The 19,148-nt window shown below is 40.7% G+C and overlaps 2 protein-coding genes across 2 annotated transcripts in view; both read right to left on the bottom strand.

Annotated features, from left to right (window-relative positions):
- LOC107740390 (microtubule-associated tumor suppressor candidate 2-like) overlaps window positions 1–18,076 on the bottom strand; it is a 25,101-nt gene extending 7,025 nt beyond the window's left edge. Inside the window, exons 1-10 of the mRNA XM_016552817.1 lie at window positions 18,067–18,076; window positions 17,883–17,981; window positions 16,274–16,473; window positions 9,715–9,781; window positions 8,836–9,050; window positions 7,980–8,085; window positions 7,653–7,726; window positions 7,461–7,559; window positions 1,313–1,432; window positions 350–447 (exon numbers count right to left, since the gene is read on the bottom strand). Coding sequence (XP_016408303.1) covers window positions 350–447; window positions 1,313–1,432; window positions 7,461–7,559; window positions 7,653–7,726; window positions 7,980–8,085; window positions 8,836–9,050; window positions 9,715–9,781; window positions 16,274–16,473; window positions 17,883–17,981; window positions 18,067–18,076 — 1,088 coding nt within the window. The remainder of the gene's footprint in view (window positions 1–349; window positions 448–1,312; window positions 1,433–7,460; window positions 7,560–7,652; window positions 7,727–7,979; window positions 8,086–8,835; window positions 9,051–9,714; window positions 9,782–16,273; window positions 16,474–17,882; window positions 17,982–18,066) is intronic.
- A 414-nt stretch (window positions 18,077–18,490) lies between these two features.
- Window positions 18,491–19,148, bottom strand: part of LOC107740389 (uncharacterized) — a 20,995-nt gene continuing 20,337 nt past the window's right edge. Inside the window, exon 6 of the mRNA XM_016552816.1 lies at window positions 18,491–18,573. Coding sequence (XP_016408302.1) covers window positions 18,491–18,573 — 83 coding nt within the window. The remainder of the gene's footprint in view (window positions 18,574–19,148) is intronic.

Here is a 19,148-nt window from a genome sequence, read left to right as displayed (position 1 = left end):
CACACGAGGAGATGAATTGTTGAATAAAGTCGTTATTTTAGTTTTCTTCGCGTACAAAACGTATTCTCGTCGCTTCATAACGTTATGGTTGAACCACTGATGGCAGATGGACTATTTTGACGATGTCTTTCATACTTTTCTGGGCCTTGACAGTGTTATTTACTTGGCAGTCAAGGGGACAGTCACAAGCCTCCCGGTTTTCATCCAAAATATCTTAAATTGTGTTCCGAAGACGAACGAAGCTTTTACGGGTTTGGAACGACATGGGGGTAAGTGATTAATGACAAAATTTTCATTTTGGGGTGGAGTAACCCTTTAATAGTATAAATTTGAAATGTTTTATAAAGACCTGGACATAGTAAGGTTGCGGTCAATCCTGTCTTTTAGGTCTTCATTTTGCTGCTGTAACACCTGAATACGCTCCTCCAACAGAACATTCTTTTGGGCCTGTGTAAAAACATGACAAATACACTAAATCACTGAAAAACATTTATCATTTCAAATGAGCACTTTAGCTTTATTACTCATAATATACATTAAAATAACTTGGAGAATACAGTCATATCAGAGGCCAAAAAGTGTTTTATTCTGCAGGGGAGTTGCATAGCGGGGGCCAAAAACGTATCTTGGTAACTTTCTATTGTTACTGGACACCTTTTATGGTTGACAAATACATCTGCATATAGGACATTTTTAATTTCTAATGGCAGAAGTAACTGAAAAATTTTGGTTTTGCTTGATAACACATCCACACTGAGAGGTGCGAGTATAAGTTTAAGAAGTATAAAGGCCCCGATATACTTCAAGATAAATTGAAGCTGAACTGGTGTGATGTCATTTCGAACAAAATTAGGCCAAACAAAGCTTGAAACAGTTTCTGGAAAAGTTTGCACATGATGGTAAACACCTTCGAACTACCATTGGTTCATTGCAATTAGATGGCTCTGGGGTTTTCTGCCTTTTTGAGTACACCTTTAAAAACCTCATGAAATCTGTTCGTGACAAATTCCCTTTTGAAAACAGTAAGTTTGAGTGAGACATATGGAAACAGTGGTCTTTTTTTTTTTTTTTGTTAAATAGGCTTTAGTTATGCCATGAACTATACTCGGCTACATGTTGTTTGGCAGGGGGAGGGACATTGTCATTCTACAGAGCATTTGACTGGTCAAAAATTTTTGTATGGCAACTTTAGTCATCAAAAATGTGTCCCACACACACATTTTAAATGGGTATATCGGATAAAAAGTGAAGTGTCTTTATTATTTAAAGCTATCTTTAACATTGTTCTGTAGTGTCTGTTAATGTAATTTACCATTTTTTCCAGCTCTGAAATTTTGAGCTCCTGTTGATGAATCTGCTGGTTCTTCATCTCCAGAACTTCTTTAAGGCTCTTTAGGTCTTCCTCAATATGCTGATAAGGAGCAAGGGCATCCTATACACACAAACAGAAAACAGATGCAAACTACTAAATTTCTACATCCCAGAACTAACCATACCAGATTTTTTAAATATTTGATTATTATTACATTATAAAATATAAATTAAAGGATTAGTTCACTTCCAGAATAGAACTTTCCTAATTATTTACTCACCCCATGTCATGGAAGATGTTCATGTCTTTCTTTCTTTATTCAGTCGAAAAGAAACGTCTCAGGTTACTTATGTAACCATGGTTCCCTGAGTAGGGAACGAGACACTGCGTCCTCTAGGTTTCTTGCCATGCTGCGGACGCAAGCTTCAGACGAAGAAGTGAATGATGTGTGCTCCCGGCGCCTATTTATACTATAGTCGCACCGGTAGTGACGTCATGGCTGTCGCCGGCCAACAAGTTGGTGTTTTTTCAATGTATGCTTCAGACACGGGTCACGACGAGGCGTTCCCCATAGCGACCCCTAGAGGACGCAGTTCGAAGTTCCCATGAAAGGGAACGTCTCAGGTTACTTATGTAACCATGGTTCCCTGAGTAGGGAACGAGACACTGCGTCCTCTAGGTTTCTTGCCATGCTGCGGACGCAAGCTTCAGACGAAGAAGTGAATGATGTGTGCTCCCGGCGCCTATTTATACTATAGTCGCACCGGTAGTGACGTCATGGCTGTCGCCGGCCAACAAGTTGGTGTTTTTTCAATGTATGCTTCAGACACGGGTCACGACGAGGCGTTCCCCATAGCGACCCCTAGAGGACGCAGTTCGAAGTTCCCATGAAAGGGAACGTCTCAGGTTACTTATGTAACCATGGTTCCCTGAGTAGGGAACGAGACACTGCGTCCTCTAGGTTTCTTGCCATGCTGCGGACGCAAGCTTCAGACGAAGAAGTGAATGATGTGTGCTCCCGGCGCCTATTTATACTATAGTCGCACCGGTAGTGACGTCATGGCTGTCGCCGGCCAACAAGTTGGTGTTTTTTCAATGTATGCTTCAGACACGGGTCACGACGAGGCGTTCCCCATAGCGACCCCTAGAGGACGCAGTTCGAAGTTCCCATGAAAGGGAACGTCTCAGGTTACTTATGTAACCATGGTTCCCTGAGTAGGGAACGAGACACTGCGTCCTCTAGGTTTCTTGCCATGCTGCGGACGCAAGCTTCAGACGAAGAAGTGAATGATGTGTGCTCCCGGCGCCTATTTATACTATAGTCGCACCGGTAGTGACGTCATGGCTGTCGCCGGCCAACAAGTTGGTGTTTTTTCAATGTATGCTTCAGACACGGGTCACGACGAGGCGTTCCCCATAGCGACCCCTAGAGGACGCAGTTCGAAGTTCCCATGAAAGGGAACGTCTCAGGTTACTTATGTAACCATGGTTCCCTGAGTAGGGAACGAGACACTGCGTCCTCTAGGTTTCTTGCCATGCTGCGGACGCAAGCTTCAGACGAAGAAGTGAATGATGTGTGCTCCCGGCGCCTATTTATACTATAGTCGCACCGGTAGTGACGTCATGGCTGTCGCCGGCCAACAAGTTGGTGTTTTTTCAATGTATGCTTCAGACACGGGTCACGACGAGGCGTTCCCCATAGCGACCCCTAGAGGACGCAGTTCGAAGTTCCCATGAAAGGGAACGTCTCAGGTTACTTATGTAACCATGGTTCCCTGAGTAGGGAACGAGACACTGCGTCCTCTAGGTTTCTTGCCATGCTGCGGACGCAAGCTTCAGACGAAGAAGTGAATGATGTGTGCTCCCGGCGCCTATTTATACTATAGTCGCACCGGTAGTGACGTCATGGCTGTCGCCGGCCAACAAGTTGGTGTTTTTTCAATGTATGCTTCAGACACGGGTCACGACGAGGCGTTCCCCATAGCGACCCCTAGAGGACGCAGTTCGAAGTTCCCATGAAAGGGAACGTCTCAGGTTACTTATGTAACCATGGTTCCCTGAGTAGGGAACGAGACACTGCGTCCTCTAGGTTTCTTGCCATGCTGCGGACGCAAGCTTCAGACGAAGAAGTGAATGATGTGTGCTCCCGGCGCCTATTTATACTATAGTCGCACCGGTAGTGACGTCATGGCTGTCGCCGGCCAACAAGTTGGTGTTTTTTCAATGTATGCTTCAGACACGGGTCACGACGAGGCGTTCCCCATAGCGACCCCTAGAGGACGCAGTTCGAAGTTCCCATGAAAGGGAACGTCTCAGGTTACTTATGTAACCATGGTTCCCTGAGTAGGGAACGAGACACTGCGTCCTCTAGGTTTCTTGCCATGCTGCGGACGCAAGCTTCAGACGAAGAAGTGAATGATGTGTGCTCCCGGCGCCTATTTATACTATAGTCGCACCGGTAGTGACGTCATGGCTGTCGCCGGCCAACAAGTTGGTGTTTTTTCAATGTATGCTTCAGACACGGGTCACGACGAGGCGTTCCCCATAGCGACCCCTAGAGGACGCAGTTCGAAGTTCCCATGAAAGGGAACGTCTCAGGTTACTTATGTAACCATGGTTCCCTGAGTAGGGAACGAGACACTGCGTCCTCTAGGTTTCTTGCCATGCTGCGGACGCAAGCTTCAGACGAAGAAGTGAATGATGTGTGCTCCCGGCGCCTATTTATACTATAGTCGCACCGGTAGTGACGTCATGGCTGTCGCCGGCCAACAAGTTGGTGTTTTTTCAATGTATGCTTCAGACACGGGTCACGACGAGGCGTTCCCCATAGCGACCCCTAGAGGACGCAGTTCGAAGTTCCCATGAAAGGGAACGTCTCAGGTTACTTATGTAACCATGGTTCCCTGAGTAGGGAACGAGACACTGCGTCCTCTAGGTTTCTTGCCATGCTGCGGACGCAAGCTTCAGACGAAGAAGTGAATGATGTGTGCTCCCGGCGCCTATTTATACTATAGTCGCACCGGTAGTGACGTCATGGCTGTCGCCGGCCAACAAGTTGGTGTTTTTTCAATGTATGCTTCAGACACGGGTCACGACGAGGCGTTCCCCATAGCGACCCCTAGAGGACGCAGTTCGAAGTTCCCATGAAAGGGAACGTCTCAGGTTACTTATGTAACCATGGTTCCCTGAGTAGGGAACGAGACACTGCGTCCTCTAGGTTTCTTGCCATGCTGCGGACGCAAGCTTCAGACGAAGAAGTGAATGATGTGTGCTCCCGGCGCCTATTTATACTATAGTCGCACCGGTAGTGACGTCATGGCTGTCGCCGGCCAACAAGTTGGTGTTTTTTCAATGTATGCTTCAGACACGGGTCACGACGAGGCGTTCCCCATAGCGACCCCTAGAGGACGCAGTTCGAAGTTCCCATGAAAGGGAACGTCTCAGGTTACTTATGTAACCATGGTTCCCTGAGTAGGGAACGAGACACTGCGTCCTCTAGGTTTCTTGCCATGCTGCGGACGCAAGCTTCAGACGAAGAAGTGAATGATGTGTGCTCCCGGCGCCTATTTATACTATAGTCGCACCGGTAGTGACGTCATGGCTGTCGCCGGCCAACAAGTTGGTGTTTTTTCAATGTATGCTTCAGACACGGGTCACGACGAGGCGTTCCCCATAGCGACCCCTAGAGGACGCAGTTCGAAGTTCCCATGAAAGGGAACGTCTCAGGTTACTTATGTAACCATGGTTCCCTGAGTAGGGAACGAGACACTGCGTCCTCTAGGTTTCTTGCCATGCTGCGGACGCAAGCTTCAGACGAAGAAGTGAATGATGTGTGCTCCCGGCGCCTATTTATACTATAGTCGCACCGGTAGTGACGTCATGGCTGTCGCCGGCCAACAAGTTGGTGTTTTTTCAATGTATGCTTCAGACACGGGTCACGACGAGGCGTTCCCCATAGCGACCCCTAGAGGACGCAGTTCGAAGTTCCCATGAAAGGGAACGTCTCAGGTTACTTATGTAACCATGGTTCCCTGAGTAGGGAACGAGACACTGCGTCCTCTAGGTTTCTTGCCATGCTGCGGACGCAAGCTTCAGACGAAGAAGTGAATGATGTGTGCTCCCGGCGCCTATTTATACTATAGTCGCACCGGTAGTGACGTCATGGCTGTCGCCGGCCAACAAGTTGGTGTTTTTTCAATGTATGCTTCAGACACGGGTCACGACGAGGCGTTCCCCATAGCGACCCCTAGAGGACGCAGTTCGAAGTTCCCATGAAAGGGAACGTCTCAGGTTACTTATGTAACCATGGTTCCCTGAGTAGGGAACGAGACACTGCGTCCTCTAGGTTTCTTGCCATGCTGCGGACGCAAGCTTCAGACGAAGAAGTGAATGATGTGTGCTCCCGGCGCCTATTTATACTATAGTCGCACCGGTAGTGACGTCATGGCTGTCGCCGGCCAACAAGTTGGTGTTTTTTCAATGTATGCTTCAGACACGGGTCACGACGAGGCGTTCCCCATAGCGACCCCTAGAGGACGCAGTTCGAAGTTCCCATGAAAGGGAATTAAGGTTTTTGAGGAAAACATTAGAGGATTTTTCTCCATATAGTGGACTTCAATGGTGGCCAATGGGTTGAAGGTCCAAATTGCCGTTTCAATGCAGCTTCAAAGGGCTCTACGCGATCCCAGCCAAGGAATTAAGGGTCTTATCTAGCCAAACGATCGGCCATTTTCTTAAAAAAAATTAAATTTAGATACTTTTAACCACAAATGCTTGTCTTGCACTAGCACGACCTCGCGAATTACATAGTCACGTTGGAAAGGTCACGTGTGACGTAAGCAGAAGTACTGACCCAGTGTTTAAAAAAGAGAACTTGCAAAGAAAGTCAAACGCCCTTTACAAAAAAAGGTAAAAAAACGATGTTGGACGAATTTGAAGATGGAGGAGAAAATGAGATTTTTTCGCCCTACCCTACCTTTTTGAACCGAAGTACACAGGCAAAGAACTTACCACTCGTGACCTTTCAAACTTGATTACTTAATGCATAAAGTTCCACATGCGCATTGCACAGCTATAGTGCAAGTTGAGCATTTGTGGTTGAAAAGTATATACATTTTTATTTATTTTTAGAAAATGACTGATTGTTTTGTTAGATAAGACCCTTATTCAGCCAAGGAATTAAGGGTCTTATCTAGCCAAACGATCGGCCATTTTCTTAAAAAAAATTAAATTTAGATACTTTTAACCACAAATGCTTGTCTTGCACTAGCATGACCTCGCGAATTACGTAGTCACGTTGGAAAGGTCACGTGTGACGTAAGCAGAAGTACTGACCCAGTGTTTAAAAAAGAGAACTTGCAAAGAAAGTCAAACGCCCTTTACAAAAAAAGGTAAAAAAACGATGTTGGACGAATTTGAAGATGGAGGAGAAAATGAGATTTTTTCGCCCTACCCTACCTTTTTGAACCGAAGTACACAGGCAAAGAACTTACCACTCGTGACCTTTCAAACTTGATTACTTAATGCATAAAGTCCCACATGCGCATTGCACAGCTATAGTGAAAGTTGAGCATTTGTGGTTGAAAAGTATATACATTTTTATTTATTTTTAGAAAATGACCGATTGTTTTGTTAGATAAGACCCTTATTCCTCGACTGGGATCGTGTAGAGCCCTCTGAAGCTGCAATTTGGTCCTTCAACCCGTTGACCACCTTTGAAGTCCACTAAATGAAGAAAAATCCTGGAATGTTTTCCTCAAAAAACTTAATTTCTTTGCGACTGAAGAAAGAAAGACATGAACATCTTGGATGACACGGGCGTGAGTAAATTATCAAGAGTTAGTTATCTGGAAGTGAACGAGTCCTTTAACTACAAAGCAGTTAAAAAAAAAAAAGTGTCCAGCATGTTTCATTACTGTTTAAAAAGCATCCCAGGATGTCCAGAATTTGCAGAGCTATAATCTAGACAAAAAATGGTGACCCAAAAATGAAAATTCTCTGGTCATTCGTTTGCCCTCGTTCCAGATATGTATGAATATTCTTTATTTTCTGGAACACAGATGACAAATTTTGAAAAATCTGGGGATGAACTCTTGTTTTAATACCACTGGCCACACACACACACAAAAAAGAATATGAAGAACAGTACCACTAACTGCTCATCTGTGCTTCTGCGCAGTGCTTCTTCAAACCGCTTGGCCCGGTCTCGCAGAGCGCGGTTCTGAAATGTCAAGGTGTCCACCTGATCCTAAACACAGCACAGAAACACATGCTATTATAAAGAAAAGGGTAAACACAATGTACAATGAACGTTGGCATTAAAAGCAGGAACATACAGTACCTGCAGTGAGAGTCTGAGCTTCTCAAATTCCTCTTCCATTGACTTCTTTTGCTGCTCATGTGCCATCTTCAGGTCTAAAAACAAACAACCAGTTCATGTTAGTAACACACTGATGAAAAATAATTAACAGACCGTTTTGATTCAGTTGTCTGTAGTAATGTTGTTAAGCAGGGACTTCAACCAGGAGCTCTCATAGTGGGCCAAACCAATAGCTTCTAGGCTATGATGCCCTAATAATGCAGTCCAAGTAGGCCGCTAACTAGGTTTTTAGACACAGTTGCTTGGATTTCTGGGAGTGCAATGGATGTGTCTGTCAGCAGGACTCACTCTTGATGGTTCTGGTGTGTTCTTCCTGTAAAGTGGCCAACGTGGCACCATGAGTCGCTTCTATTTCCATCATTGCTCTCTCATGGTTTTCACTCATTTCCTCAATCTAAAACAGAAAACAAAAATGGTTGTCCGTTTTAACAGGCGCACTGGAATACTGGATTCTGATTGGTCAATTGAAAGATTTTACAATGTATATCTGAATGTTGTCAATAGAAACATACAGCGCCATGCTGCTTTCATTTTGTCTTTCTCTGTTGTCTTTCTCTTTTTCATACCAACACAATTTTGATTAGCTCTATGTGCCATTTTGAGACTTGTTGACAATATGAACTTTTAGCTGAAAACATTTTTTATTACTAAGTTATGAATCTCTGCCCACACAGAGGTCACTGGTGAACCGAAACACTTGCTATTGGCTGGAATTGCAAATTTGTTTTTTTTGTTCAAGGAACTTAAATCTGTGGAATTTGCATTCCATTTGACACCGGAAATTGTTCAGGCAAAATTATACATTTCTTAGATTCCCATTTCGCTAAAATTTCGCTTGCAAAATTTCATTGTGCAATGGCACCAAAATGCTTTTTGCATACACTAGAGTAGGTGTACAGTGCACATGAAGATAATTTAATAAAGGCTGTAATTCGTTTCAAAACTGAAGTATATTTTGGGCTTAAGGGAAGATGATTACTGCATCATCAGACTACATAGTCATGTAACTACCTTTCCGTGCTTTCTTAACCCTCATGAGCCTTCACACCCTGCACTCCTTTATGTACAATGCTAAAATAAAAGCCTCTTCAAAGTGTGTCAATGATAATCTCAGTCTTTACACCCTGTTACTTCCTCATCTTACCTGTTCCTGGTGCTGGGAATGCAGCTGCTCCAGGTAGCTGTTCTGCTGTTGCTGGAGTCGCTGTGTCTCAGAGGTGTGCTCCTCTACCAGTCTCTCCTGTAGGGCCTTGAGCTCCTGCTGTTGCTCCTCTTGTAGTCCTTTCAGCTCCCGCTCAAAACTCTGCTCCAGCTGGGCCTTCTCACCCTGCAGACGCTCCCACCGCTGAACGCTGTCCACTAGAGAGACAGAAAATAGTTTGTTATGGTCATGCTTAACCTTTAGAAAATGTTTATGTTGATGATATATGTTGAATGTTGATATATTTGCAACCCTGTTACTTTCAACCTTGGTACCTATTCTGCTGAACAAATTAAATAATATATGAGGTGTTATTTTATATTCAAATATAAAATAATCCAAACAGATTAAAAGCATAGAGAATAGAAGGGGGAATCATGCTGTAACATGGTTGCATGCAAAATAACACAGACAGATACATTGTTTATGGTCATTAAAGTTAGTACAAATTAAATTTTTTTACTGTATTCAACTAAATATCAATCAAAATTATGATGTATTATTTTATATGAGATATTTAATGCATATTTGAAAATCATGGGACATCATGTATATTTTAGGTGAAAATCATGAAGTGTTGCTTTACGTCTGCATGATGTGAGATGAGTCACATGCCAAATTAAATATGAGGGAGATGGAAAGAGAAAAATGCAGTTTACAAATATGTAATCGGAGAAGGTCTGTATAGTTTCTTTCTTATTTTATGGTTGAAGTCATCCTAACATTTGTGAGTATGCTGCAGCACATGTGTCAGCATGAGATCACTGTGAAGTACAATGTTTTTTTGTTTTGTTTTTTATCTCTGAGCCAGAAGAGACTTACCCACTTCATCCCTGATTCTGGCTAACTGCAGGGACAACTCCCTCTCCTTCACAGCAGCATTCTCACTCTGCAAAACACACACACAAGCTCACATGAGTGTAAGGGACAAATATGCAGAGAAATGGATTTAAAAATCGTAAAATGTGCTCAAAGCATTGTTAAATTATTTTTTAATAAATTAACATGAGGGATGAATCTGCAGAAATCTGCACAACTTTGTGCATGCCTGTTTATGGATAAAATTAACAACAATTTAACATACCAACCAAAATACCACTTTAAATAAGATCCCTGTATACCAGTGTCAAGCAGTGACTTCTTTGCTATCTAATTTATTAATTTATCAGAGTTGACAAATAAGAAACACCATGGCAGGTGTCAATTTAAACGTAGGAGGGCTGTTGCTAGGAACAGCCATTAGGTGGTAGTGCTTTTCTAAGAGACATACACATGCTTAGATAAACATATGTATACACGTCACAAATGCAGGATTTGACAAGCATGGGGGAAACAAATGGAACAATATATAATGTGATTTTCAGTTATCTGTAAACATTTTGCAGACTGAGCACTGAGAAAACATCTCGTGGACAGACTTTCTTGTGCATGAAATCAGGCACCAAAGCTGTTGTGGATCCACTCCCCCGAATCCATCCTTAACTGGCAAAGATATGCAGAAAATTACCGTCGTTTGGCAAATAACAATTTACAGACAGTTACTTTTACATATTTCCCACATTTTATTATGTAACCCTTATGTTACACTTCAAATGACAGTGGAATTTTATAGTAATCATAGTATTTAGCTAGTCCCCAAACTCCTTCCCTCAAATGGCTTGGGTGTGCAGAGCATTCACAGCTTAAGAGGACTACACACCTCTGCTGTATACCTGCAGCACACATAATTAAATACAAAACAGCAAGTTCCTCTAGCCTTAAAATAAACCAGCATGCTCCAGATAACCATGCCACAGAGCTTAATCTGCACTAATTATACTAGGAGTTGCTGTATCTGTTAATAACACACATTTACTCCATGATTGATGATGCCACAATACAATGAGATGCTAATGATCCATACTTGTTTATAAGAATCAGTGTCAGCGAATGATACAGCATGAGTCAGCATTTTAACATAGCAGTCCTGAATCTTACAGTCATTCTGTTCCAAATGCCAGCTGAGATCCCACCGCATCTGCTGTTTTAAAACACCTCTATGGACAGTGCCTGCCATTGTGAAAAGTATTATGGTAGTACCATAGTAGTTCCATGGTACTGAAATCCATGCACCATTGTATTAACAACGTACTTCCCGGGAATACCATGCCACCAACATGGTACAAGTCCAAAATGGTAGCATCGTACTTAAAAAAAAAAAATCTGTATGTCAGGCTATTAAAGTTGACAAACTCTTATTAAAAATAGTTTCTGCACCAAATGGAACTGCTAAAATAATATTTTTAATATTTTTAAATAAAGTTGATTAAATAAGTTAACAAAAAAGACACACAATTTGTAATGTATCGTGCCTTAAATAGATGCTGTTAGCCTTTTGAATTTATAACCCTCTCATACAGTATGTAAACTAACAGCAGGGTCAAGACCCTACCCCACGAATGCCCTGACCTGTCATCATTGTGTCCCTTCTTCGGATCTCACCCAATCAGGTTTTTCTCTGGCACACAACATGTCACGCAGATCCCTGGAGAGTCTTTCCATGAATACAAATCTGACTGCCTTGTCTTCACCGTGGTTACCTCACCTACTTTCGTTTCCTGCTGTGAAAGGTCTAGAATAGTGAGAGCAAGGCGGTCTCAAGGACTCAGTCCCCACCTATAAAACAAAAGATAAATCTGCAGGGCGTAACACTGTTACACCCCAACACACCTACAACACTGAACATGCTTAAAACATATATGGACTTTCTTATAAGTGTTTTGTACTAGGCATTGTGATTACTACTGCTCATCTTGAGGATTAGTGAATAAAAAACAATAACCCTAAATTACATTTTGGTTCTGTAACACCGTCTGTGCTACAGACATTACATTACTTCAAATCATATGGCTTGTTGAGGTAATCCCTACATTTACACTAAATGAACCAGCCTTGGCCCAGTAGGTATAGCAATCACCCTAGAGACTGCATAGCAACATGCTAAATTCCACTAACAACAAACAAGCACTCACAACACCTTAGGAACCACATGGAAAAATCCTGGCAACCACCATGAACAGCTCAGTGACTACACAGTAACCTGCAACCAACCACGTGCAATACCTTAGCAACCACATAGCAACATCCTAACAACCACCCAGAACACTTTAGCATAGTAACTTGCCAACAACAACAACCCACAACACCTTAGAAACCACGTAGCAACACTCTAACGACCACCAGAGCACTTTAGTTTAGTAACCTGCAAAAAACCTATAAGACCTTAGAAACCACATAGCAACACCCTATCAACCACACAAAACACTTTAGCATAGTAACCTGCAAAAAAAAAACACCCACAAGACCTTAGAAACCACATAGCAACACCCTAACAACCACCGAGAACACTTTAGCATAGTAACCCGCAAACACCCCCCCCCACACAAAAACAACCCACAACACCTTAGAAACCACATAGCAACACCCTAACAACCACCCAGAACACTTTAGCATAGTAACCCACAAAAAAACAACCCACAACATCTTAGAAACTACATAGCATCACCCTAACAACCACCCAGAACACCTTAGTTTAGTAACCTGCAAAAAACCTATAAGACCTTAGAAACCACATAGCAACACCCAAACAACCACCCAGAACACTTTAGTTCAGTAACCTGCAAAAAACAACCCACAACACCTTCGAAACCACATAGCAACACCCTAACAACCACCCAGAACACGTTAGCATAGTAACCCGCAAAATACAACCATCAACATCTTAGAAACCACATAGCAACATCCTAACAACCACCCAGAACACTTTAGTTTAGTAACCTGCAAAAAAAACACCCACAACACCTTAGAAACCACATAGCAACATCCTAACAACCACCCAGAACGCTTTAGCGTAGTAACTTGCCAACAACAACCCACAACACTTTAGAAACCACATAGCAACACTCTAACGACCACCAGAGCACTTTAGTTTAGTAATCTGCAAAAAAAAACACCCACAACACCTTAGAAACCACATAGCAACATCCTAACAACCACCCAGAACACTTTAGCGTAGTAACTAGCAAACAACAACCCATAAGTAACACCTTAGAAACCACAGAATCCCACTCTAACATTGTCATGACAAGTTTTGCAAGGGCAACATAACACTTTCTTCAGAAAATGTTCATATCCAATTAGCAATGTTTATATTAACACTGTCTATCAAATAGAATAATATGTTTTTATTTAATAGGTCAATAAAAACCAAAAGTGCAATAAAATATAATGATATCAGACATCAAGTGTCAGCAGTCAGGGTGGGGTGTTTCCGTCACTAAGAGCACATGTTTGTTCTCACTGACAGCACACACATACACACACTACCATCATCACAAACTATATAAAAGATGACAGTAGAATGAAATAAACAAGGTATTATGCAAAAAGCATCACTGATTCTATTTTAGCAAACAAGTCACAGAGCAAGAAAGCAGCATCGCACACACTATTCTTGCTATTGTTTTACCGTAGTATCCAAACAGCATGTAGGATGGAGACACAGAGAGGGATTACAGCAACACTGGCTCATGCTACGGCAGAATGTAGCTTCATAAAAACCTGTCGGGGGAATACCATACGCATGAGAGAGAGAAATGAGGAGAGAGAGGGAGTGGAGGAAAGACGGACAGGCAGAGCCAGGGAGAATGCGAGAGAAAAAGACAAAAATCGCCCAACAACCAGCCTTACCTCATCCTGTGTTTAGTGTCATAGCCTGACTACTGCAACAATGAGTACCATGAGTCTGCGATTCCACACATGTTCTTCAGACAACCCCCAAGCTTCTCGCCCTCTCTCTCTCACAAACACACACACTCAAGGATGTTGGGAGGAGGAGGGGTGAGATGATGGAGAGGAACAGGAGGATGGGATCAATAAAGAACAAAATAACACGTGTGCATTGTCTGATACTAAAGTCTACTGGGAACGAACACACATTTTTATCCAATCAGATGAAAGAAAGCATTCCAGATGACATATTATAAAGAATTTGTTATATAGTACAGTGCCAACACTTAACCTATGATAATCTTGACATTTGCGCTTCTACACCATAAAGTATGCTCTAAAAACAGTTCTATGCAAAAAAGAAAATTAAAATTCAGTAATGTTAAGCTTTATAATGATGCAACAGACCAAAAAAGAAACAAAAAACTGACAACCAAAAGAAACACTGAAAGGAACAATTCACATAGCAATAATACAGTATAGCAATGCCTGTGAAACCATTCAGTATATCTTATGATGCCTTTACATGCTATCGGAAATTTCCAACTTCCCACCTCTGAAGTTGTAATTATGAGTTTGTATAAAGTGTTTTGTTGTCAGAGAGAACAGGAATCATGGAGGACGGCTCATTCATGAGTTCATTCTTGCCTATTTCTCAGAGAAATCTTATTAAAGTAAAAAAATATTTAGTCAGTGTCCAACGGGTTTTGATCACAACATGTTTTTAGCTCATTGGTAACCATATAAACAATCACTGCGCTATAGATATTCATCTTGCTGACGATTCTGAAATTTCAATCAAATAAATGCTATTTTCGCTGTGTTCAGTGCATAAACTAAGCATCAAATGGTTATTTATATATGAAAATATACATAACAGTAATGGCAGGAGAAAGCAATGTAGATGTTGCGGGAAAAAATATTAAAACTTATCAATACTCCAACTGTATTTCTCCCCTCCACCATGTTTAAAGTTTATGGCCCACGCAACTCAGAAACCTGGATATCATAAAGAGTTTCCCGGTTGTAAAATACGACTTGAGAGGTTGTTCATGACCAGGAAACTCGTATTTATGATCATTTCGATGCTATCGAAATGCAGCATTATTATTTGCATGGCAATTTAACAATAGCGGACAGTGACCAGTGGCTGTCAAGATCCAAAAAGGTCATAAATACACCATAGCAGTTTGTAAAACTTGTGCACAACCACTTAAAACACCTTAGCAACTACATAAAGCCCAAGCAACCATCCAGAACACCCTTTACTACAAAGCATCCTGCAAACAATCACTCATGACAGCACAGCAACAACATAATACCCTCGAATAATGCCCATCCAGAAAACCCTAGCAACCGCACAGCGACATGCAAATAAACAGTCACAACACCTTAGCAATGCCAAAGCATCCACCCAAAACACCCTAGTGACTGCATAGCAACATGCTAACCACCACTCTAGCACTTTAGCAACCACAAAGCAGTAACACCCTAACAACCACCCACAACACCCCAGCAACTGCACAGCAACATGATGTTTTTTTTTTTTTTTTTTAGTAGAGGCAATGCATTGACATCACTTTCCCGCCAGGACACACCCCCTAAGGTGGATTCAGTGGTGAAACATCCTGCGAAACGGGAGTAAAATGATTATCTGCTTAAATTAAATGCAGTTGGACTTTAACAGTGATCCTTACACCTTACTAAAGAACCAGTGGCCCATCTATCTATCTATCTATCTATCTATCTAATCTCTAGATTGACTTTGATGCAGCCTAGAATTAAACTGCTGGTTTCGTCTGGCTAGAGGAGAATGGAACACTATTTCTACATACTATTTCCCTGTTTAATACTGTAAAGCTGCTTTGACACATTCTGCATTGTAAAAAGTGCTATATAAATAATGGTGACTTGACATGACTTGACTCTATCAATATGCTTTGCCTTTGTACAAAAAACTGGGGTTTTCTAACATTATCTTACCATTCCCCTTTGTAGAACACAAGGCTCCTCATTATGCATGGTTTAAAATAAATGCAAACTTTACAGCTATGCAGAATATACAGTTGAAGTCAAAAGTTTACATGCACCTTGCAGAATCTACAAAATGTTATTTGACCAAAATAAGAGGGATCATACAAAATGCATGTTATTGTTTATTTAGTATTGACCTGAATACGATATTTCACATAAAAGATGTTTACATATTGTCCACAAGAGAAAATAATAGTTGAATTTATAAAAATGTCCCCGTTCAAAAGTTTACATACACTTGATTCTTAATACTGTGTTGTTACCTGAATGAGCCACTGTGTTTTTTTCATGAGTCCCTTGTTTGTCCTGAACAGTTAAACTGCCCACTGTTCTTCAGAAAAATCCTTCAGGTCCAACAAATTCTTTGGTTCTTTGGTTTTTCAGCATTTTGTATTTGAACCCTTTCCAACAATGACTGTATGATTTTGAGATCCATCTTTTCACACTGAGGACAACTGAGGGACTCATATGCAACTATTACAGAAGGTTCAAATGCTCACTGATGCTCCAGAAGGAAAAACCATGCATTAACTATTAAGTTACCAGCACTCCAGCATTTACAGCTTTGTCAGTGTGTTACCTTCTGGCAGAAGTGTTGTGTGGATATGGTGAACACATCCAAGCATCGTGAAGACTTCCTGAGCTCGTCCTGCAGGGTGATCAGCTGCCAAGCCTGATCTTCACATCTCTCTTTCAGTCTCTGTACCATCAACCGGTCCCGCTCTGCATCCACGCCCTCTGCACGCCCACCCAGACGGGCCACACATGACTTCTGACGGACTGCGGGATGAACAAAAGATATGAAAAAAGTGCATAAAGAAAATGAAGAGTGTTAGTATGAGAATAAGATTATTATTACAAAATTAGTGAATTTAGAATTTTGAGTGCGACAGGCTTTGCAAGATTCTCTCAGTTTATTTTTAAACTATAAGTATGCTTGAAATATGACTGCAATTCATGTAATTTCATACATGTGTCATTTAAGGCAATTGCTGTAAATTATTGATTAATTAAATGTTTATTATTTACAGCTGTATAACGACCATATGTTAATGTGACCATAAAGACTATGTTTAGGTCAAACATTCAGCAGTAACTGCTGACTAATCCATAAATATATGTAACATACTGTATGTATGGTAATACAGTGAAGCCCATGAGTGAAAATACTTTTTGAATTTAAAACAATATTTTATTTTTTATTTTATTTTTTTTAGAATTATATGTGAATTTGATTTTGATTTTTTTTAGAATTATATGTGAATTTAAAATTTACATATACGTGTATACACACACTACTGTTCAACAGGTTCACATTTTTATTAATACATTTACGGATGATCAAAAGTAGCATAAATGATAATGTTACAAAAGAGTTTAATTTCAAATAAATGCTGTTCTTTTGAATTTTCTATTCAATTGAATTTCTGTTCAAGTTCATTAAAGAATCCTGAAGAAACTGTATCATGGTTTCCACAAAAAATATTAAGCAGCAAAAACTGATTTCAACATTGATAATAATAAGAAATATTTCTTAAGCACCAAATCAGCATCTTAGAATGATTTCGAAAGGATCATGTGACACTGAAGTATTTGGTCATGAAAATGCAGCTTTCCATCCCAGGAATAAAATACATTTGAAAGTATATCAAAATAGAAAATATTTCTTCTTCTAAAAATATTTCACAATATTACTGTTTTACTGTATTTTTGATCAAATAAATGAAGCCTTGGTGACCATAAGAGACTTCTTTCAAAAACATTAAAAAATCTTAATGAACACAAACTTTTGAACAGTTAAATTGGATCATCCAACAACACTTTAGAATAACTTTTTATAAATATGCATGTATCTCATTTGTAAATGTTTACAAACTCACATTATATATTTGTATTTCAATTTATTGTGTATTTCAACTGAATTATTGAGGAAACAAAAAATGAGCAAAATATCAGATTCAATTAAATTATTATTCTTATTTTAGGACCTATATACAGTAGGGTGTCAATTTAGCTTCCATTAGTCGAGAAGCATTAGCGAGGGAATTACTCGCCAGTTTCCTAATGGAAGTCTTTAGTCTTCACAGTGTTGCTATGACAACTCCTAGTAGCCGGTTAATATGGGATGGAAAATGACAGTGGGAGGAGCGGCAGCAGCGGAGCAGAATAAAAAGACATCACACACTCACCAGGGGACTGAGGCTTGGGAGAGACCACTGCAAACCTCTTCGGGGACGACACAATGGGTCGGGTGATTTCTCCATCCCTTTGAAACTCCTTTCTAGAGGCTGAATGAGAAACGGATATTTATATGTGTCAGAACTAGTTACAGTTCCAACAGTATGTACATATAATACATTTATGGAAAAATACTGAGTACCATTCAAATCAAATAGTTATTCTAATCCAAAAACTCACAGATAAATTCTGCTATCAAAACCAGCTTTATATAAAGATGAAGTAAATGCCTAAAGTGTCCACTAGCTGGAGCCCTTGGCCCACTAATGTTCTCTTTCTTACACTGTGACTGCAGTGTCAAATCTGCATGAACAGCTATAATGATATGATATCATATGATAAAAAGCTGGTCAAGAATATTTTTATAATTTTTTTCTTCGAAATCAACACTGAAGAGCATGTGTTTATACTGAACTTTCTATTCAGCAAAGAATAACGAAAAAATAGTGATAATTATGGAAGCCCGTTTCCGCCACTGAATAAAAAATAAAAGAGGTAATTCAGCAGGGGCGTAGATTACGCGGGGGACGCGGGGGACGTGTCCCCCCCACTTTTAATATCACGTAAATTCATCCCTGCTGCTCTCAACAGGAGGGAGAGGAGAGCGCGAGAGGAGAGTTTCATCACTGCTGCTGTGTGGACCTGTGGAGAGCGAAAAAAGAAGGCTTTGAAGAAAAAAATCCTTTCTCTGCTGTCCTATACTATTATATGATTAAATACAATTTATTACACATTTAAACTTATTATACAACTAAACATTTCTATAGTAGCAGTATTTGTATTGTTTTCTCCCTTATATACTTTTAATTATACTTTGGATAAAACATCTCTTAAATGAAAATTGTAAATATGTATGTACACTATACTGCCAAAAGTATTGGGACAGCCCCATTCTAACATGACAAGGCCTCTGTGTATAAGGCAATAAATGGTTCAAAAAGAAATAATTGATTCAGTCACTGTGGAAGAACTTGACTGGTCTGCATAAAGCCAAGTCCTAATCCCAGCTGAACACCTCTGGATTGACTTTAAATGCAGACCTTGAGGCAAAACCTCATCACCAAACACCAGTGACTTGTACATATGTGTACAGTCATTTTAGACACTTCCAAAATTGTTGCAACAGAGATGGAAATACAATTTTTAAATACATGTATTATGTTTCCATCTTTGTTGCCACAGTTTTGGAAGTGCCTTTTTCTGTTCTAAAGAAGGGG

This window comes from Sinocyclocheilus rhinocerous, unplaced genomic scaffold (assembly GCF_001515625.1).
Source record: "Sinocyclocheilus rhinocerous isolate Xijiao unplaced genomic scaffold, SAMN03320098_v1.1 scaffold315, whole genome shotgun sequence".
In the NCBI taxonomy this organism is placed as follows: Eukaryota; Metazoa; Chordata; class Actinopteri; order Cypriniformes; family Cyprinidae; genus Sinocyclocheilus; species Sinocyclocheilus rhinocerous.
The sequence above is the reverse complement of the archived record's forward strand: the minus strand, read 5'-3'. Positions and strand labels throughout refer to the sequence as shown.